The 16,269-nt window shown below is 36.6% G+C and overlaps 2 protein-coding genes across 14 annotated transcripts; one reads left to right on the forward strand and one right to left on the reverse strand.

Annotated features, from left to right (window-relative positions):
• Window positions 1-64: 64 nt before the first annotated feature.
• Window positions 65-7,416, reverse strand: LOC140777389 (protein FAR1-RELATED SEQUENCE 9-like). 13 transcript variants are annotated; one of them, XR_012107021.1, is made up of 4 exons: window positions 7,251-7,416; window positions 3,982-6,715; window positions 3,795-3,886; window positions 65-2,162 (listed from the first exon to the last, which is right to left on the reverse strand). XR_012107021.1 is itself a non-coding variant. In XM_073121467.1 (2 exons), exon 2 carries the CDS (start codon window positions 6,587-6,589, stop codon window positions 3,986-3,988), a length of 2,604 nt encoding a protein of 867 aa, XP_072977568.1. In that variant the 5' UTR covers window positions 6,590-6,715; window positions 7,251-7,416; the 3' UTR covers window positions 3,064-3,985. The 13 variants fall into 13 exon arrangements, 1 of the variants encoding a protein (XP_072977568.1); XR_012107020.1 differs by having other exon boundaries at window positions 3,973-6,715; XR_012107014.1 differs by having other exon boundaries at window positions 66-2,162; window positions 3,748-3,886.
• A 5,563-nt stretch (window positions 7,417-12,979) lies between these two features.
• LOC140775146 (protein decapping 5-like) lies at window positions 12,980-15,408 on the forward strand. Its single transcript, XM_073118413.1, has 4 exons — window positions 12,980-13,425; window positions 14,220-14,320; window positions 14,765-14,836; window positions 14,907-15,408. The coding sequence occupies exons 1-4, from the start codon at window positions 13,212-13,214 to the stop codon at window positions 15,006-15,008; spliced, it is 489 nt and encodes a 162-aa protein (XP_072974514.1). The 5' UTR covers window positions 12,980-13,211; the 3' UTR covers window positions 15,009-15,408.
• Window positions 15,409-16,269: the final 861 nt, after the last annotated feature.

A 16,269-nucleotide genomic window follows, 5' to 3' on the forward strand; every position in this document is an offset into this window, starting at 1 on the left:
CCCCAATCGGACGGAACCTGTGGCAATGCTCTCTCTCTCTCTCTCTCTCTCAGAGGTCCCTCCCTCCACTCTTATTACGATAAACCAAACCCAGACCCGAGCCTGAGTTTCCGCCACTCTTATTACGATAAACCAAACCCAGACCCGAGCCTGAGTTTCCGCCTGGGTTGAGACTTGAGACACAATTTTCTTTTCCTAATTTCAAATTTCAATCGAACGAGAACGAGAATGGGTGAAAGAAACCCTCCCCAGTCGTGATTGGTGCAATTTGAATCAATAGTAATTTAAGGTTTCAGGATCTAACTCAGATGCATGACATAAAAAGGATATGGGTAGCAGGTGCTTAAGGAGGAAATACATACAAGACCTCGGTTAGTAGTGTAAGATGACAGCGAAAAGGTAACTCAAAAGGAAATACGAGCAATATACCATATGAATGCCACGTCGTGTATGGAAATTCCTAGCTTGCTTAAAAAGGGTGGTGGATTCACATATACCAACACAACTAAGTGACTGCTAAAATATGCAGACTTAATGAGGAAGGCCTGTCCACGCAAGCTTTAGGTAGTATAATCCACCAAATTTTAAGGCGATTTTAACCATAAACTGCATGCGAGAAGAAAGCACAAAATGTGCCAACACACGTTGCACAGCTTGAGTTTTGTGGCTACCAATATTGCACTAATCAACACAGCGTACAATGGAAACATAATACAAGACACAAGCTATATATATATATAAGACAGAAAGTAGAGCTTCTTTCACAGCTATTAGACACAAGAAGCTGTTGCGCAAAATTCATCTCCAGAGCTGAACATGTTGTTTATGTGTAACCCATAATATCGATACCTCTATCCAGAACAAGAAGAAAAGATCGACCTCATCTCCCTGTTTATTGCCTTTGCCAGGCCTTTCTCAATTATCACCATTTAGGTATGGCTTTGCCAAGAAGAGCAGGAATACCCAAGAAAATATGGCCATGGAAAAGGATTATTGATTTACAACTGATGTAATTGCAATAAAAGAAACAAAAGATAAGATATCTATATCTATATATATATATATGCAACGTTACATCAATAACAGTGTCGAGGCTGTTATAATAGAAACTAAGTAGAGATAATATTATACAACAAAAGTCCAAAATCATTAGTAGCAATAGCAACAATCAAGACTAACTCAAATACTTTACGAGGTCCCATTTTAATGTACACTGGTTCAGCATTGTCTTCAACTATAGTAATCGTTAGGGATGAGTATCATACTTCATCCGTGAAATCAACCAGCGATGTCAGACAAGGGGAACTGATTTATGTGAAACCTACATTATGATTAGTCTTCTGACAGAGATTCTGTTTCTGAACATAAGAAGTTGGCAATATAACTATAAGGTAAACTAGGGACTAATTTGAAATCAGATTTCCCGCTCAAAATCAGATTTCAGTTGCCTTACAAATAACTAAGTGGATCAGAATCAACCCAACTTGTTAAATGGACCTGAGTGTTAGTTGTGTTCTGATTTACTCCGCAATTTTCTGCAGTAAATGATAAAAGACATCAATAAAGGAAGAAAAAGAAAAGTGGAAGAAGAAGAGAGGGCCTTCAAAGCAATGACACAAGGATCTCAGATAGCTAGATTTGATAAGGAGGGGCCTCACAACAGTTGATGCATCGTGTGGATGAAGATTTACCCAAACTCATTATGTAAAGCCTCACATTCATTGATGCATCTCCAAACACAATCCTAGAGAAAAGTAGGTGGACTAACATAAATCAAGCCATATTCCTATCAGTGATCACAGGATCCTAAGATTGACATAATTTTAATATCCTAGTAAATGCTAGTGGTTCTTCTATCACAAGTTAAGAACTAAAACACACTATATGTATGGAAAACATTATGTTACCATAGTAAGACAAAAGTGTTATAGGAAAACACTATGATGAGTATAAGCAAAAGGTTAAGGCATATCATTTTTGGTATGTAGGGATGGCCTCAATTCAACCTTGCCACTAAGATTGCTGTTCTGGTGGCTTCATAATTTGCAATGCTTCAACCGAATGAAGCACTGTAAGAGAGGAAGCTTGAAAATGCCAAAGTCAAACCTCAGTAAGACACACTTTTGACTTCCAGAACTGGTAAAGGCAAAATCTCTCTGCATCTGCATGATCAACCGCATATATGTTACATGATTGCATCATACTGCAAATACTCCAATCCATATTGCTAAGCTGACACAAAAGCAACAAAGATGCAAGAGACAAATATATGACTTAGCACAACTCATACAAAGTTCTCTATTATTGCACTTTAGAAAGAAAATATTAAACAGGAAAAGCTCTCTCGCTGTGACAAATCAAAAGGTTTACAAATAGACCATTCAAGGATAACCTTCATCAATAAGCAGTAACAGTTGTCTAAGATTATGTCATTTATGATGTACAAACTACAAAGTATATCTCCTATTCAACTATATGCATATAGAATACCATTAACCATCTTAATACTTTACACTATCTCCTTAAACACAGATGAGTAGAAAAGTGAAAGCAACAACAAAGGATAAATTTCCATTAGTCCTGCCAAGATATATTTGTCTATTACTTCCTGAAATAGATTATTTTTCTGCAAAAGTAAAAGTTACATCAGCTCTTCAGAATTTTGAAGACCAAAAGCCTACATAGAAATCCCCATAGTAGGCTATCTCTGCAGCATATTATTAACCACAAAATGAGTGAACGAGTAGGTTTGTATTCCTGCAGGACACATATCACCTATCTTTGGTTCTGTATGAGTGATTCTTTTCCATTTAATATTAAGTATGATCCTTTTATCTAAAAGTTAAGCAATGGGGGATCCTTAACTCAGCTTCCATCTAGACTTCTAAAACGTTAATGATGATTCGCCATTTTAAACATGCACTTTTAATTTATACAGAAATTAGAAAGCCACCCTACTATCTTCTAAAAGATTCATGCTGTAATCCAATTTGATGTTTTTTATCATTAAAATGTGGCTTCATGTCAGCAAACTTCGAAGGAGGAATTGGTACTTCTATATGTTGTCACTAAAGCCATGAGGAGATCTAACTTAAGAGATGAAGTAATCTAAATAATTTATTAAAGAAGCGAATTAGACGAGAAAGAGAGAGGAAAGAATAGTCAAAGAGGAAGATGAGAGGTAAAGAAAGAGGACGAATAAAACTCACAAGTGCCTTCTATTAGGTCTTCGCTTTACATATAATAACTAGGCAAAAGATCCAAAATGTTTTCAGAGAACCAATATTCTGTATTATATTAGGTTACCTTTCATTTGTACAGTGATAGCAGCAAGACCAACCTTAAGTAAAATATGCATCAAGAACAAATAACCAACTATAAATGCTTACTGCATCTTACAACACAATTATAAATTCTTCTTCAAAGTCCGAACACCAACAATTTTGCGATCTTCACTTTTACAAAATGTATTCCCACAAATCTATTCTGTAGTGATCAATTTCACTAAGAACATATTGGTTGAACTTTGCACCAGCAAGCTTGTCAATATAATCATTACACAGATTCAGAGTATACAAAAGGACGAAACACTCAAGAATCAAAAATAATTATACGGAAAATCTTGAACCATATTGTCACCATTGAGGAATGCACTAACAAGCAACACACTTTCAGTAACAATCACAAGTCATAAGATTCTCTGATTTTGTGTGTACGCAAGAAAAAGAGAAAAGAGAAGAAGTAAACCTTAGATGCTCATACAAGCAAGGAAAAGAGCTGATTTCTTGATCTACCTCAAAATTAGCAGTAGCCAGCAAGAAGTTCACATATACATCTTTATCTGGCTAGCTTCATGGACAACAAAACAACTTACAACAGCAGTGATCTGACTGAGAAAGCATTGAATTAGTAGTTGATAGCCTGATACGATGCCAATAAAGTTGAAAAAAACGTAAAGACAGTTTATCTTACATCAAGTACCTAATCATCTAATTTCATCCTCCATTAACGAACTTCTGGATGCTGACCTCTTCACAGTCTTACCAGAAGCATCTTTTTTCGGGGTGACCTTTCCATGCTTTTTGGTGTGCTTCTTTTCTGGTTGAGCAGAATACTGCAAAGTTTTCTGCTCCTGCTTTTGCTTTGCAGAGATGACTTCATCTACAGCCTTCTGAAGTGCGTGCTTTGCAACCTTAAAAAAGTCGGTAGATGTTGCCCCCTCTTTCGCACATCTGATGGCATCGCGACAAAGGTCATTGTATCTTGCGGTTGAAGGATCTTCAGTGCTACCTCTGAGTTCAACAAATTGATCCAGCAGAGAACCACTCTTGGCATATTTTGTCCACCGTCTCAAGATGTGATCATTTGGAAGAATGCGGACATTTTCTTTCAGTAGAACTCTAATTGCATGTCTGCACAAGATGCCACAGAACTCGAACTTGCAGCAGGTACAATGGGTTCTATTCTCAGAGGTACTGAAAGTAACAATATTATTATCCTCATCGCCCACAAGTTTCTTCACACTAAATTTCTTAATCGCCCCATCCTCAATTGTATCTGCAGTACAATATAAGGAACCATCAAATTCCTCTTTGAACTTGTCAAATATAGTCCTAGTGTAGACATCAGCTCCCCGTTTTTCTATTGGCGAGGAGGTAATCAGAACTGGTTTTTCGAACATTGTTGTGAAATCTGCTTGAGCTTCCTTCTCATAGCGACTGGCAAGTGCCTGCCCAAGTTGTCTAACAGCAACCCTTAATTGGGTCTTTGTTGTAAAATACTTCTCAATAACCTTGTCAAGATCCTCGCTGCTTGGAGATACAGAAACTTCTGCAAGGAATGTCTCCTTCATGTATACTGGGACCCACTGATGGCGAATATCATACAAGGATTGCAGGTACTCATTCTCCTTCAGGCCATATTTCTCCATTATCGACTCCCAACATGATTCAAACATCTCTGCTGCTTCAGACTCAATACACTTCCTCAGCTCACCTTCTAAAGGGGTATGTTCTGAAAAGAGATCTGGCAATTCTTCCTCGATGGTACTTAGTATGTGCTTCTTGCAGAAAAAGTGGCGTGTGCCTGGTAATGCCTTAGCAACTGCTGTTGCCATCGCACGGTTTAGTTCAGTTACTAATGAGACTGGAGGAGGTGCAGGCATTGCTGCAAGCCAATTCTCAAATAGCCAAGTAAATGATGCCTCTGACTCATCCACAAGTAAAGCACAGCCAAAAACCACGGGTTGTACATGATGGTTGACGCCTGTAAATGTCACAATAGGTATCAATTCTTTGTCATTTTTGTATCTTGTGTCAAATCTAACAGCATCACCAAAGTGGTGGTAAGCCATACGAGATTTAGCATCAGCCCAGAATATATTAGTCATCAAATTGTTGTTCTCAACCTGCACAGCATAGAAAAATGCAGGATTTTCCGCTTGTGTCTTCTTGAAATATTCAAGAAGACTCTCAGCATCTTCCGGTCCCAAATCATTATATCTGATCTCCCTGGGATAGTGTGAGTCTTGACCATTTAATAGAAGATTTCTTGTATCAGCAAAATTCTTCGCAATAACAAGTATCTCCCCTTGCGAGCGGACACAACGAACTCTGCTGGGTGGCACAGGTGTTAATTCATGAGTATGCTCCAATACAAGCTTTGAAACCATCCACACATCTCCATCTTTCCGTATTATCTCAAACAATGCATCACAACCTTCCCTTGAAGGATCTAGGACCTGTACCTTCTTGCCGTCATCCCCAATGTTGTCCCTTCCTGAATGGTAACGGTGCTTTGAACATACAAGTTTAAGCATCTTAAGAGATTCACCATGTGATGATCTGCGAGACTGCCGGACACGAGCTTCAAAACCCACACGGCTAGCATATGAGTAATAGAACGTCTTTGCAACCTCGAGAGATTCAAACTCCATACCTACGTAAGGGTCAATCTCTGCATCTCCTTCTGTGGCAATGTAGTGCACCCTGCTTGGCATCCCAACTTCATGGTTATGGTCCTTCACAAGCTTCGTCACAACCCATTTCTCATCACCTCTCCGAATCACCTCAAGCATGGCTTTGCATCCCTCTCTTATGGATGCTGCCCGCTTCCTTGTCTTTTTGCCGGCAATGATGCGCTTCTCTCTGCTGAATCCTTCCCTAGAGCACACAAAGCGCAGCATGATGATAGACTCATTGCATTTCGACCTACGAGATCTAGCAATGCGTATAGAGAACCCCACACGCCCTGCATAGGCAATATAAAAAGTCTTTGCTGCCTCCCCGGATTCAAACTCCATACCCACAAAGGGCTCAAGCCTCGGATCCCCTTCTACAGGAAAGAGCTCCCTCCGCACAGCCTGCTGGTCTGCCAGGTCAAGGTGCTGCTGTTCCATTTGTTGTTGTTGTTGGTGGTGATGGTGGTGGTGGTGGTGGTGGTGAACCTGGTGGTGGTGAGCCATATCATGATCCGGCGGATCCACAACGGGGACATGAGGGCTGACGCCCAGCGTAGTCCAAAAATTGATGCTATCATCTTCGAGGTCAACGTGGGGCTCCATTAGACCATGCGGGTGACCGCCCATCATCCTTACAAAGATCTATAGCCCAACCAATCGAAACCCAGCTCGACTCCGACCAGATAGACAAGCAACTCGCCAAATTGAAGCGCACAAGTAATCAAAGAGCCATTCTTCTTCTTGCCTCTGAGATCACTAAGCAGCGGAAAAGGCATTAGATAGATAAGGAGAACGAGAATTCGGTAAGCAAAGCAATATGACAATTCGATCATCGTAGATTCTCAAAGCCAAACAGAAAAACCAACAACCGAAACACTTGAAACAAAAAGGGGAAGGGGGAAGGGAAAGAGAAAGGAAAAAAAAAACCCATTAATGAACACCCAGCTCGCATTGTAACAAACTAGGCACCAAAATTGAGCTGGAAAGACATGAACAAACCCTTTTTTCAACGCGTCGAAGATTAAAAAGCCGAAATTGAGGGACAGAAGAACAGTAAACAGGATAAGATAACAATTTGACGATGGTCATGCATCTACCCAAACGTAAGTGTTGAGGAAGAAGACGAACAGAAGGAAAAGGCGCGCATTCTTATATGGGAAAGAAGAAATGGTAACGCATAACCCCAGAAGAGGGGAATTAATCAAATTTCTACAGGAGAAGAGCTCGAGAGCTCGAGAGGGAGAGAGAGAGAGAGAGGTTTCGAAGGGAGGGGAATAGAATGAGGACTTACTCTATACTCGCAGCTTTGGCGTTCTCTGGCGGTTGACGGCTCGGCCGTTCTTCGTGTTCCCGTGGTGGTGTGGGCGTGAGGACACTCTAAAACTCACCGCATCGCAGCACAGCGCAAACCCAGTTGAGAAGTCACAACACCTCCTCCTTATCCATGATTTTTAGTTACATCTTCCTTTCTTTTTATTCCCCCTTTTCTTTTAATCTCCTCTCACTGTCTGAAATACTCCCCCTTTCATTTTATTTCTTTTTTTAACAAAAAAAAGAAAGTATACTATTATTACCTCTAATCAAGCACCTCGCAAAAAGATATCAAAAACATCAAAACTGATATATTCCTATACAGTAAGGAATAAGAGATTAGGAGGAATCATACCCACCCACCAAAAAGAAGTGAATCTTTTCATATCTAGATTGGCTAACCAATTGGTCGGATGATTAACCTCTCTATAATAGTAGGTAATAGGGGATTCAGTAAAATAAGAAAGAAGAGAAAAGATGTTCAAAATGATATGTTTAAGTTGCCACAAAATATGAGGCCAGTGATAGAGAATATTGACGACTCACAGATGGCCCAGAGTATCCCGAGCTTTACGGTAAGCTAACAAAATAGCTTTAACTTTAGCGAGATTAAAAGGGTAGAATCGATACAATTTTGAGCTATGTACTGTCCCAGCTTTGGCATCCTGTTGGGCAAAGGAGTCATCGGTGTTGATCTTGATAAAATTAGCTTTGAGAGACTCCTACTTGACGTGAGGATGAGAAAGTTTGGGGAAAGAAGTGATTTCCTATTGTTCTGAAAGCTTTCAAACACTAAAATCATAATTTTGTAGAGAGTTTGATTTAGTGTAATGATATTTTCCTGAAAAACAAGCTTATTTCAATTCTTTAAGAGATATCGCATGGCTTGATCAAGCACACAATAAATTAGAGTTGCAACCAAATCGGTAAATTTATAGCCTTCTTTGATCCAATCATGATTACCTTATTATAATTAAAATTATAATTGAATACCTAATGGCTATTCCAAGACCACCCATAGCTTCTTAGCCTTTTGAGAGATAATATTTGGCTAATAGAGAGTATCCATATTACAAATCGGGCAAGTAGTTATGGTAGCTAAAGTAAGAATATGTAACTAGGCACTAGTAGGTGGCTGATTCCAAACAGTCATCCAAAGACGCCCCAAAATTGTCTTAAGTTTTTTTTTTTTTTCAAATTGATTCATCTGTAATTACTATGAAAGGATTTAGATTGATCCATATTATTCTTTTTTCATAATAGATAATGAATTATTAAATATCATAACTTATTCATTGTTGGTACATAAAATATTTTCTAATTACCATCCTAAGTGGATTTAATGTTATCAACTTTTTTTAAAAAAATTTAAATCAAGCTGAACTCCTTTAATATTGATAAAATCAACTTTGAGAGACTCCTACTTGACGTGAGGATGAAAAAGTTTGGGGGGCGAAGTGATTTCCTATTGTTCTGAAAGTTTTCAAAGACTAGAATCATAATTTTGTAGAGAGTTTGATTTAGTATAATAATATTTTACTGGAAAACAATCTTATTAAGGTTCTTTTAGAAATATCACATGCCTTGATCAAGCACACAACAAATTAGAATTGCAACCTCCTTGACAAAGCTATAGCATTCTTTGATCCAATCGCCATTGTCTTATTATAATTGAATACCTAATAGTTGTTCCAAGGCTACCCGCAACTTCTTAGCCTTTTAGGAGATGATAGGTGGTTAATAGTGAGTATTCGTGTTACAAATCAGGCAAATAGTTGTGATACCTAAAGTAAGACTATGCAACTAGGCACTAGTAGGTCGCTGATTCCAAACAATCATTCAACCCTAAAATTGTTTTAAGTTTTTTTTTCAAATTTATGCATCCGTAATTACTACAAAAATAATTTAGATTGATCTATACTGTTCTTTTGTCATAATAGATAATGAATTATTAAATATCATATCTTATTCATTGTTGGTACATAAAACATTTTTTAAACACCATCCTAAGTGGGCTTAATGTTATTAACTTTTAGAAAAGAAATTAAATCAAGCTAAATTCTTTTAACCAACCTCCGATGGTGAAATATATAAAAAGAAGGACATCATCAAATTTTTGTGGGATTAGTCAAAACTATACCGGATTTTAAAAAGTTCTAATTAATAACATGAAATCTTATAAATTACTCTTAAAGAAATAGTTTTTAAGGTCTTGTCACTTAGTGAATCACTTGAGCAAAATTGAAACATTTTATCCTCGCCTTTAACTGGCAAAATATTAATTCAAATATTTGTAAAGCTCCACAAGGTAGGCAAAAAGAGTCATAGCCGGGTCAATCAATGCAACAAAATGTTCTCTATATTTTTTTTTCTCATTGTAAACTCATATGATAATTTGTTATATTTCAATGTAAGCTAGACAACTATTATCCATATTCTTATTTCCATGGTTTTCTCTACCATGAGGTATAATTGGTTTAAGACTTGTGTTGAGTCCCCTAAATTGTCTTATTAATTAATGGTGGCCTTTCTGGCTAGATCTACCCAAACTGTGACATTAGGCAGGGGGATCTCCTTTCGTATTACCTTTTATCCTTGTTTTCTCAAGCCCTGATCTCTTCGTTAAAATTCCAAGCTGTTAGATGCATTGAAGAAATTTTTTTAATAGATAATAGACCCTCTCTTGCCGATTTATTATATGTCAATGATATTCTTAGTACTGCAAAAGACACTATTCAATCTATCTAAGCTATTACCTATGATTTGGCCACCATCTGTTCTCTCACTAATTAGAAGGTGAATGTAGAGAAGTCAAATTTGTATTTAGTTATGCACATATCTCACGACATTAGAAATATCATTTGTTAGGCACTCAATTTTGAGTGTCTTTACTTTCCTTTCATTTCATTTGTTTGGCACTAAGATGTTTTTTAATTATATCTTTGTGGCTAATTAAATAGATCTTGTTGTTAGAGATGAAAATAAACTTACTGGAAGGAAGACTCTCTTTTGTTGGAAGAAAATTTTTGATCAATATTACTCTCACTGCTATCCTTAATTGTTGGTTCGTCTGCTCTTAAATTTTGAACTCAACCATTGACTAAATTACGAAGATAGCTAAATTATACTCAACCTTGACCAAATTACTAAGATAGCTACAACTTTCTTATAGGACATGATTATTAGTGTTAAGATTAAGTGGGATACTGGAATTAAGAATTGACGGTTGGTTTTAATATTTTATGGGTTCTATTAATGAATTTAAAGTATGGGCTGATGGATGTGAGCTAATGTGCCCAAATTTGGCTCCTCTTGGGCCAGACAAGCATAGGCTTGGAATTTAAAATTTGGGACCAAATATTTAGTAAGATAGGGTAATAAGGTGAATATCCTACATGATTCTTAGACCACTAATGTGTCTTTGGGCTTGATGCTCTATTTTTTATAATAAATATATCACATTTGATATGAAGGTTGAGGATCTTTTGATGAATGGGCACTAGGATTCTAATTTTTCAAATACTAATATTAGGTCTTCTCTCGATAATGATATCATAAACATTAGGGTTGGACTTTTGAAAGCTAAGTGGATCTGATGACCTAATACAAAAGGTAAGACTCTTTCCAAATCCATTTATAACTTTCTTTAACCCAAACGGTGGATAATAGGATTGGATGGAACTTTAGAATTTAAAAGTAAAATTAGAGTGTTTTCTGATTGAAATGTTTTATGGGGCAGAGTGTCAATCAGAACTTGCTCCACAGATTACACATTAGCCTTTACATCACTGCTCAATATGGTCTATGGGAGGAAATGATGGTGCACCTGTTATAACTTCACTTAAGATGCCAACTAGGTGTCATGTAAATGGTCCCACCTTGGGGGCAATATTAAGAAGTTTAAAATTGTAGTTGCCACTACAATTTAAATAATTTAGAAGGCTCAAATGTGCTTTGAATGTGCTAAAAGTAAGGATGCCAACTAGATGTCATATAACTAATCCCATATTAGGGGCAATACTAAGAAGTTTAAAGTTGTGGTTGCTACTACAATTTCAATGATTTAGAAGGCTCGAAACAAGATGTGCTTTGAAGGTGCTAGCAATAAGGTTTAACATGGCTATTGCTAAGGGCTATTTTGAGCATAAATTGTTATATCTGTTGTTGATTTGGTACTGTCAATTGGGCGAAGTGAGATAAACCACCTGTCAGTGAGATGAAACTTAACGTGGATGGGGCTTTCAATCCCAATAGCTCGCTAGCTAGGATGAATTTTATTAGAACAGATAGTGTTGGCTCCATCATATTTGCAATGCCTAATCTGTTAGATGTAAAACCCCAATGGAAGTAAAATGCTTACACTTAAAAGAAGAGATGTGCTATGTTGTTAGTAAGCAGATTTCTAGAATTATTTATGAGAGTGATTATGATATTATCATAACTGCTATCAATAATTTAAAAGACTTCTCTTAGTAGATTCATAATATTATATCTTAGTGCGTAGAACTGATACCTCATTTTAACCTCTATAGCCTTGTTCAGAGATACCATAGGGAGCAAAGTGATACAAATGAAAATTTGTGAGGATAGTTTAATTAATTTTAGGTATAACCACAATGGGATAAATCACATCGCATAAAATGTTTATGTTGTCGTTAATTTAATTTGTGCAATATCAAAAATCCAAAACAACAATAATAATGAATTTTATTATAAGAATTTACATATTATGGAATATCATTCAAGACGATTCTAGCATTTAGTACTAGCTCTTTAAGAGTTAAAAGAAGAGTTCGTCATCTATCTCTTGTTTTGAAAACATAGTTTCTCAAGATACAGCAAATTATCTTATATATGAAAGAAAGCTAACACTTCAAATTGTAATAGAAACATATGTTCTCATAAACAATTGAAGTATTTGAGATCATCTGCATATGTGTAAGAGTTGTGTTGGCAAAGATTTATTTGACCAATATGGGTAGCTCTTAGGATGTAGATCTCATGATAAATTTGGTACTTATTTACTTTACTACATGGCCTAAATGTAGTACTAAATTTATTTTATTTTTTATTTTTCACTAGCACAATAGCAACTTTATAGTTAATTTTTGTTTTCTATGAATTTGAATAAGTGAAATATACGACATTAAAGTACTCTTTGAGCTTTTTCTATTCTACCGTTAATTTATTATGAATAATATATGGATCAATTCTAATTTTTGACTCATAATTTGCAACAAAAAAAATTTATTCGAGTCATGATTTTTTCTAACCATTAGTAATTTACCCTACTATAAATTTCTTAAAGTTACATACTACTTAATATCATATATTTTATTATTTATTTTTCTTGTTATTTGAGAGGTTGATTTTGCTCAAGAAGGGTTTAGTCATGGAAATTAAACCCTTACTTTTAACCTATAACTATTTCTTTCTTGTAAACAGAAGAGTAAATTGGTCTCTAGATGGTTGAAGATAAATCACGTGATATTTCTTTACAGACATATATAACTAACAATAAGAACATTTAAGAGATTTTAATTGTATAATTAAAAGCATTAATATATCTAAAATTAATTAAGGTTTTTTTTTTTTTGGGGGGGGGGGGGGGGTTACAATGTGTAGTTATGTGTGTGGCAAGCACTGGAGTGAATATTAGTGTATAATAAAAGGTTCTATAGCTTTCCTGGTTGAATGCAGGAGATCACGATTCCCTACTTATCGTCGCAGTTGACTCGCCGCCGACTCTTCTTTCGAGTGATCATACGGCACCCGCAATCGAATCAACGAGACGACAATGGAACTAACTCCCGCTCCTCTCTCTCTCTCTCTCGTTCACTATATAAGATGGAGGACACAAGAGGGCGACGAAAAGAAATAGAAATTTGCAAGAAAAGAAACGAGGTGTTCTCCATTGGTGTTTAGAGAGAGAGAGAGAGAGATGGCGAGCGAGATTGGTTCTTCGAGTGGTTCTTCAGCTTCGGATCTGGGTTCTTCTCTGGCCGCAATTTTGGCTTTTCCACCGGAGACATCGTGTTTTTTGGCGGAATCGTACGTGGGGCGCCTCATCGGAATCATCACCACATCCGGAATCCGCTACGAGGGATGCATCAACCACCTTGACCGCAATGCCGGCACCATCCTCCTTGATCAAGGTGCGGCCTTAGGTCTTGCATGCCATTCTACCTTTCTCGATAAGCTTCGTGATCGAACTGCCCTTAATTTGATCTTCTTCGTTTGTTGAGGCAAATGGGCCTCCAATTAACTAGTTTGTTTGCTTGCTTGCTTGCTTGCGGTGACTTAATTAGATTTCACATCCCTTAAAGTCCAGAGATCGTAATGTTTGAGTGCTCTATCTCTGCTGTTAAGAATCTCGAAGCTACTCACTTTTCTTTTTCGTATTAATATGTCTTCATTAATGTCAAGATTTGCCTTGCGAGACTTCGAATTTTGCATTACATCAGGGCTATCTTGGAAGCTGCTTCTTTGTCTCTCGTTCGAATTCTTGCTTTCACGAGAAGTAGCGCTTCCTTTTCTTTTTCCCCTATTCTCTGTAACTTGTTATGCTATCTCGAGTGCTTATCTGATAGAACAAGGTCATATTCTATTCGTGGATTTGGAAAACTTTTAGTTGATAAGTTCATTTCTTCTAGGTATCCAAAGTGGGGAGGGTTGCCGGATGGTGTCTTAATCAGCTTTTGTTGTTGTAGTTATGCTCGAGTTGGCATTCTTGAAATGTTTGTAAAGTGTATCATTTTTCTTGCTTATTTCCCATCTATCATAATATTTGCTTGAAATGGACAAAGATCAGTTGCCAATATATAAAAGAGATATTTGTTGTCCACTAATGACTAGATTTTATTTTCTCTTTCTCACGGGTTACTACTGGGATATCTTGAAAATAAAATTAAAAATTTACTGTAAGCTAGAAGTGTTGCATGGCTTGCAGTAAGGCATTTCGGAACAGAAGGAAGGAAGGAGGATGGTCCTCAGATCCCCCCAAGTAGCTGCTTGTATGACTATATTAGCTTCAGATCATCTGAAATCAAGGTAAAACTAAAGCACCCAAATTGGTGATTTATAGAACTTGGATGATGATTATGTCTAATTGTAAGGGGGTCACCAACTCTTTGTTAATACGGATACTGTCTTATATAAATCATTTTCCTTTACGAAGTATAATGCTCTTTATATAAGCAGAGCATTCTGATTGATTTAACCAATATATATATATATATATATATATATATATATATTTAAACGTATATTGCAGAATCTGATTGAATTGAACAAGATCCTAGTTCTACAAAAGATCCTTAGCCCTAATGCTTGAATTTTTCTCTCCTTGGTTTGTCACAACAAAGTTCAAACCTTTTGTTGTCCTTCTTGCTTAAATATTATTATATTTATATTTTTTTTCCTTCCAAAATCACTGGCAAAATCGTTACTGCTTTTACTGACATATATTTTGTTTTCTTCTAATTGAAACCTCAGGAAGTACAAGAGCTTGGCACTGTTTTCATTCCTGAACAGACACTGATGAAAGACGATCCTGCGATCATTGAGGTGGTTGAATGATTTGTGTCAATTTATGGTTCTTATACTCTTTTTCTGATGGTTCTCCATACGTATGCAGGCATACTTGACTTCTGATTCTTCTAGCAACCATTCAGATGCATCCTCAGATGGTCGCTTGGGCGTATGCTCGCTTTGCTCTTCCAGATGTACAATTCAATAGGTGGGAAATGTAATAGCAAACTCTAAGTTTACAGGGAATTCTGATTGCTGGTCCATCACTTGTCTTGACTCAACTCCAGCTTATCAAAGATACTGTTGTCCTCAGGCTATCATTCCTGGAAGGCATCTACCTTTCACAAGTTGTGAAGGGAGCTAGAGACTGATATTTTACACATGTGAAATAGACAATCGTTGCGCGTTGTCTACTCTTTTTTACTATGTACAGATAGTTTTTCAACTTTGAAATTACAATGAAGGGAGGAGTAGTTGATGAACATATCAGCAATTATAGGTAGACAATTTGAAGGTCAAATTCCGTGCAACTTTGGTTGGCTGTTCCGTGATGCTATCTGTTAATTTCGGGTATTCTGCACTGCAGTTGTGACTAGAGGCATTTCTCTTATGTTAACTGATGAGTAATCCCTCCTGTCATACCAGCAGTTTCTTGTTGTCATAAATAAGTTCCAGAAGTGCGAGAAGATGATAGTAACTTTTATCTAGTATTAAGACAGGTTGACTCAATAAGACTATTGCTACTACAATTACTGTGACTATTACTACTATGCCTTATATTAATATCGATGAATGTTTATAGTATTTGCCATAAACTTCAGCAAAAAGAATGGAGACAAACAGAAGCCTGATCCTTTTGGTTCAACCACAAAAACATTGATCACACTTCTTTGGAGATGATTTAAATAACAGAGGAAAAACAGCATCCATGATGCAGCATATTTCTTTGGAGAATTCAAGGAAATCCTTATCCTGAAAATCATGTAAACAAATTTACTTTTCTAAGGAGACGATTTAGGCAGTGAGACAACAAACAGTTTGAGATTTTCAAACCACATTTATTGGACGATAGCATCTGATTCAATGCTAAAAGATCATCAATATGAAAAGAAACACCACAGCTACAAAAGAAGACCAAGAAAATGAACATATCTTGTTGTTCAGCATACAAAAGAAATCTTCCTTGCAAAATTAAATGAAGATATTTAATTGTCTAACGTGAAGAAATTTTAGTTACATATACCAAGATATATCAAGCAACACAGAGCTCTTAAAGATCCATAAGTATAAATTTTCTGATCTAAAACAGATTCCTAACTGAGTACAGAATCTTACTTCAAATTCGCCACACACAACAGCAATACCGAGCATTCAGTGACAAGCAAAATTATCTACTTTTTAAAGTTCTAGGCATATCACAGATATAGATAGGAAATCATGCAATCAAGAACTGTTGAGAACTTCTATAT

This window comes from Typha angustifolia, chromosome 2 (genome assembly GCF_048772165.1).
Source record: "Typha angustifolia cultivar Huaian chromosome 2, ASM4877216v1, whole genome shotgun sequence".
In the NCBI taxonomy this organism is placed as follows: domain Eukaryota; kingdom Viridiplantae; phylum Streptophyta; class Magnoliopsida; order Poales; family Typhaceae; genus Typha; species Typha angustifolia.

Bases quoted from the DNA above. Each gene is read 5' to 3' on its own strand.
- LOC140777389 (XM_073121467.1), bottom strand. From the start codon at position 6,589: ATGATGGGCGGTCACCCGCATGGTCTAATGGAGCCCCACGTTGACCTC.
- LOC140775146 (XM_073118413.1), top strand. From the start codon at position 13,212: ATGGCGAGCGAGATTGGTTCTTCGAGTGGTTCTTCAGCTTCGGATCTG. The intron at 13,426-14,219 runs GTGCGGCCTTAG...CATGGCTTGCAG, and splicing joins CACCATCCTCCTTGATCAAG to TAAGGCATTTCGGAACAGAA. The intron at 14,321-14,764 runs GTAAAACTAAAG...TTGAAACCTCAG, and splicing joins TCAGATCATCTGAAATCAAG to GAAGTACAAGAGCTTGGCAC.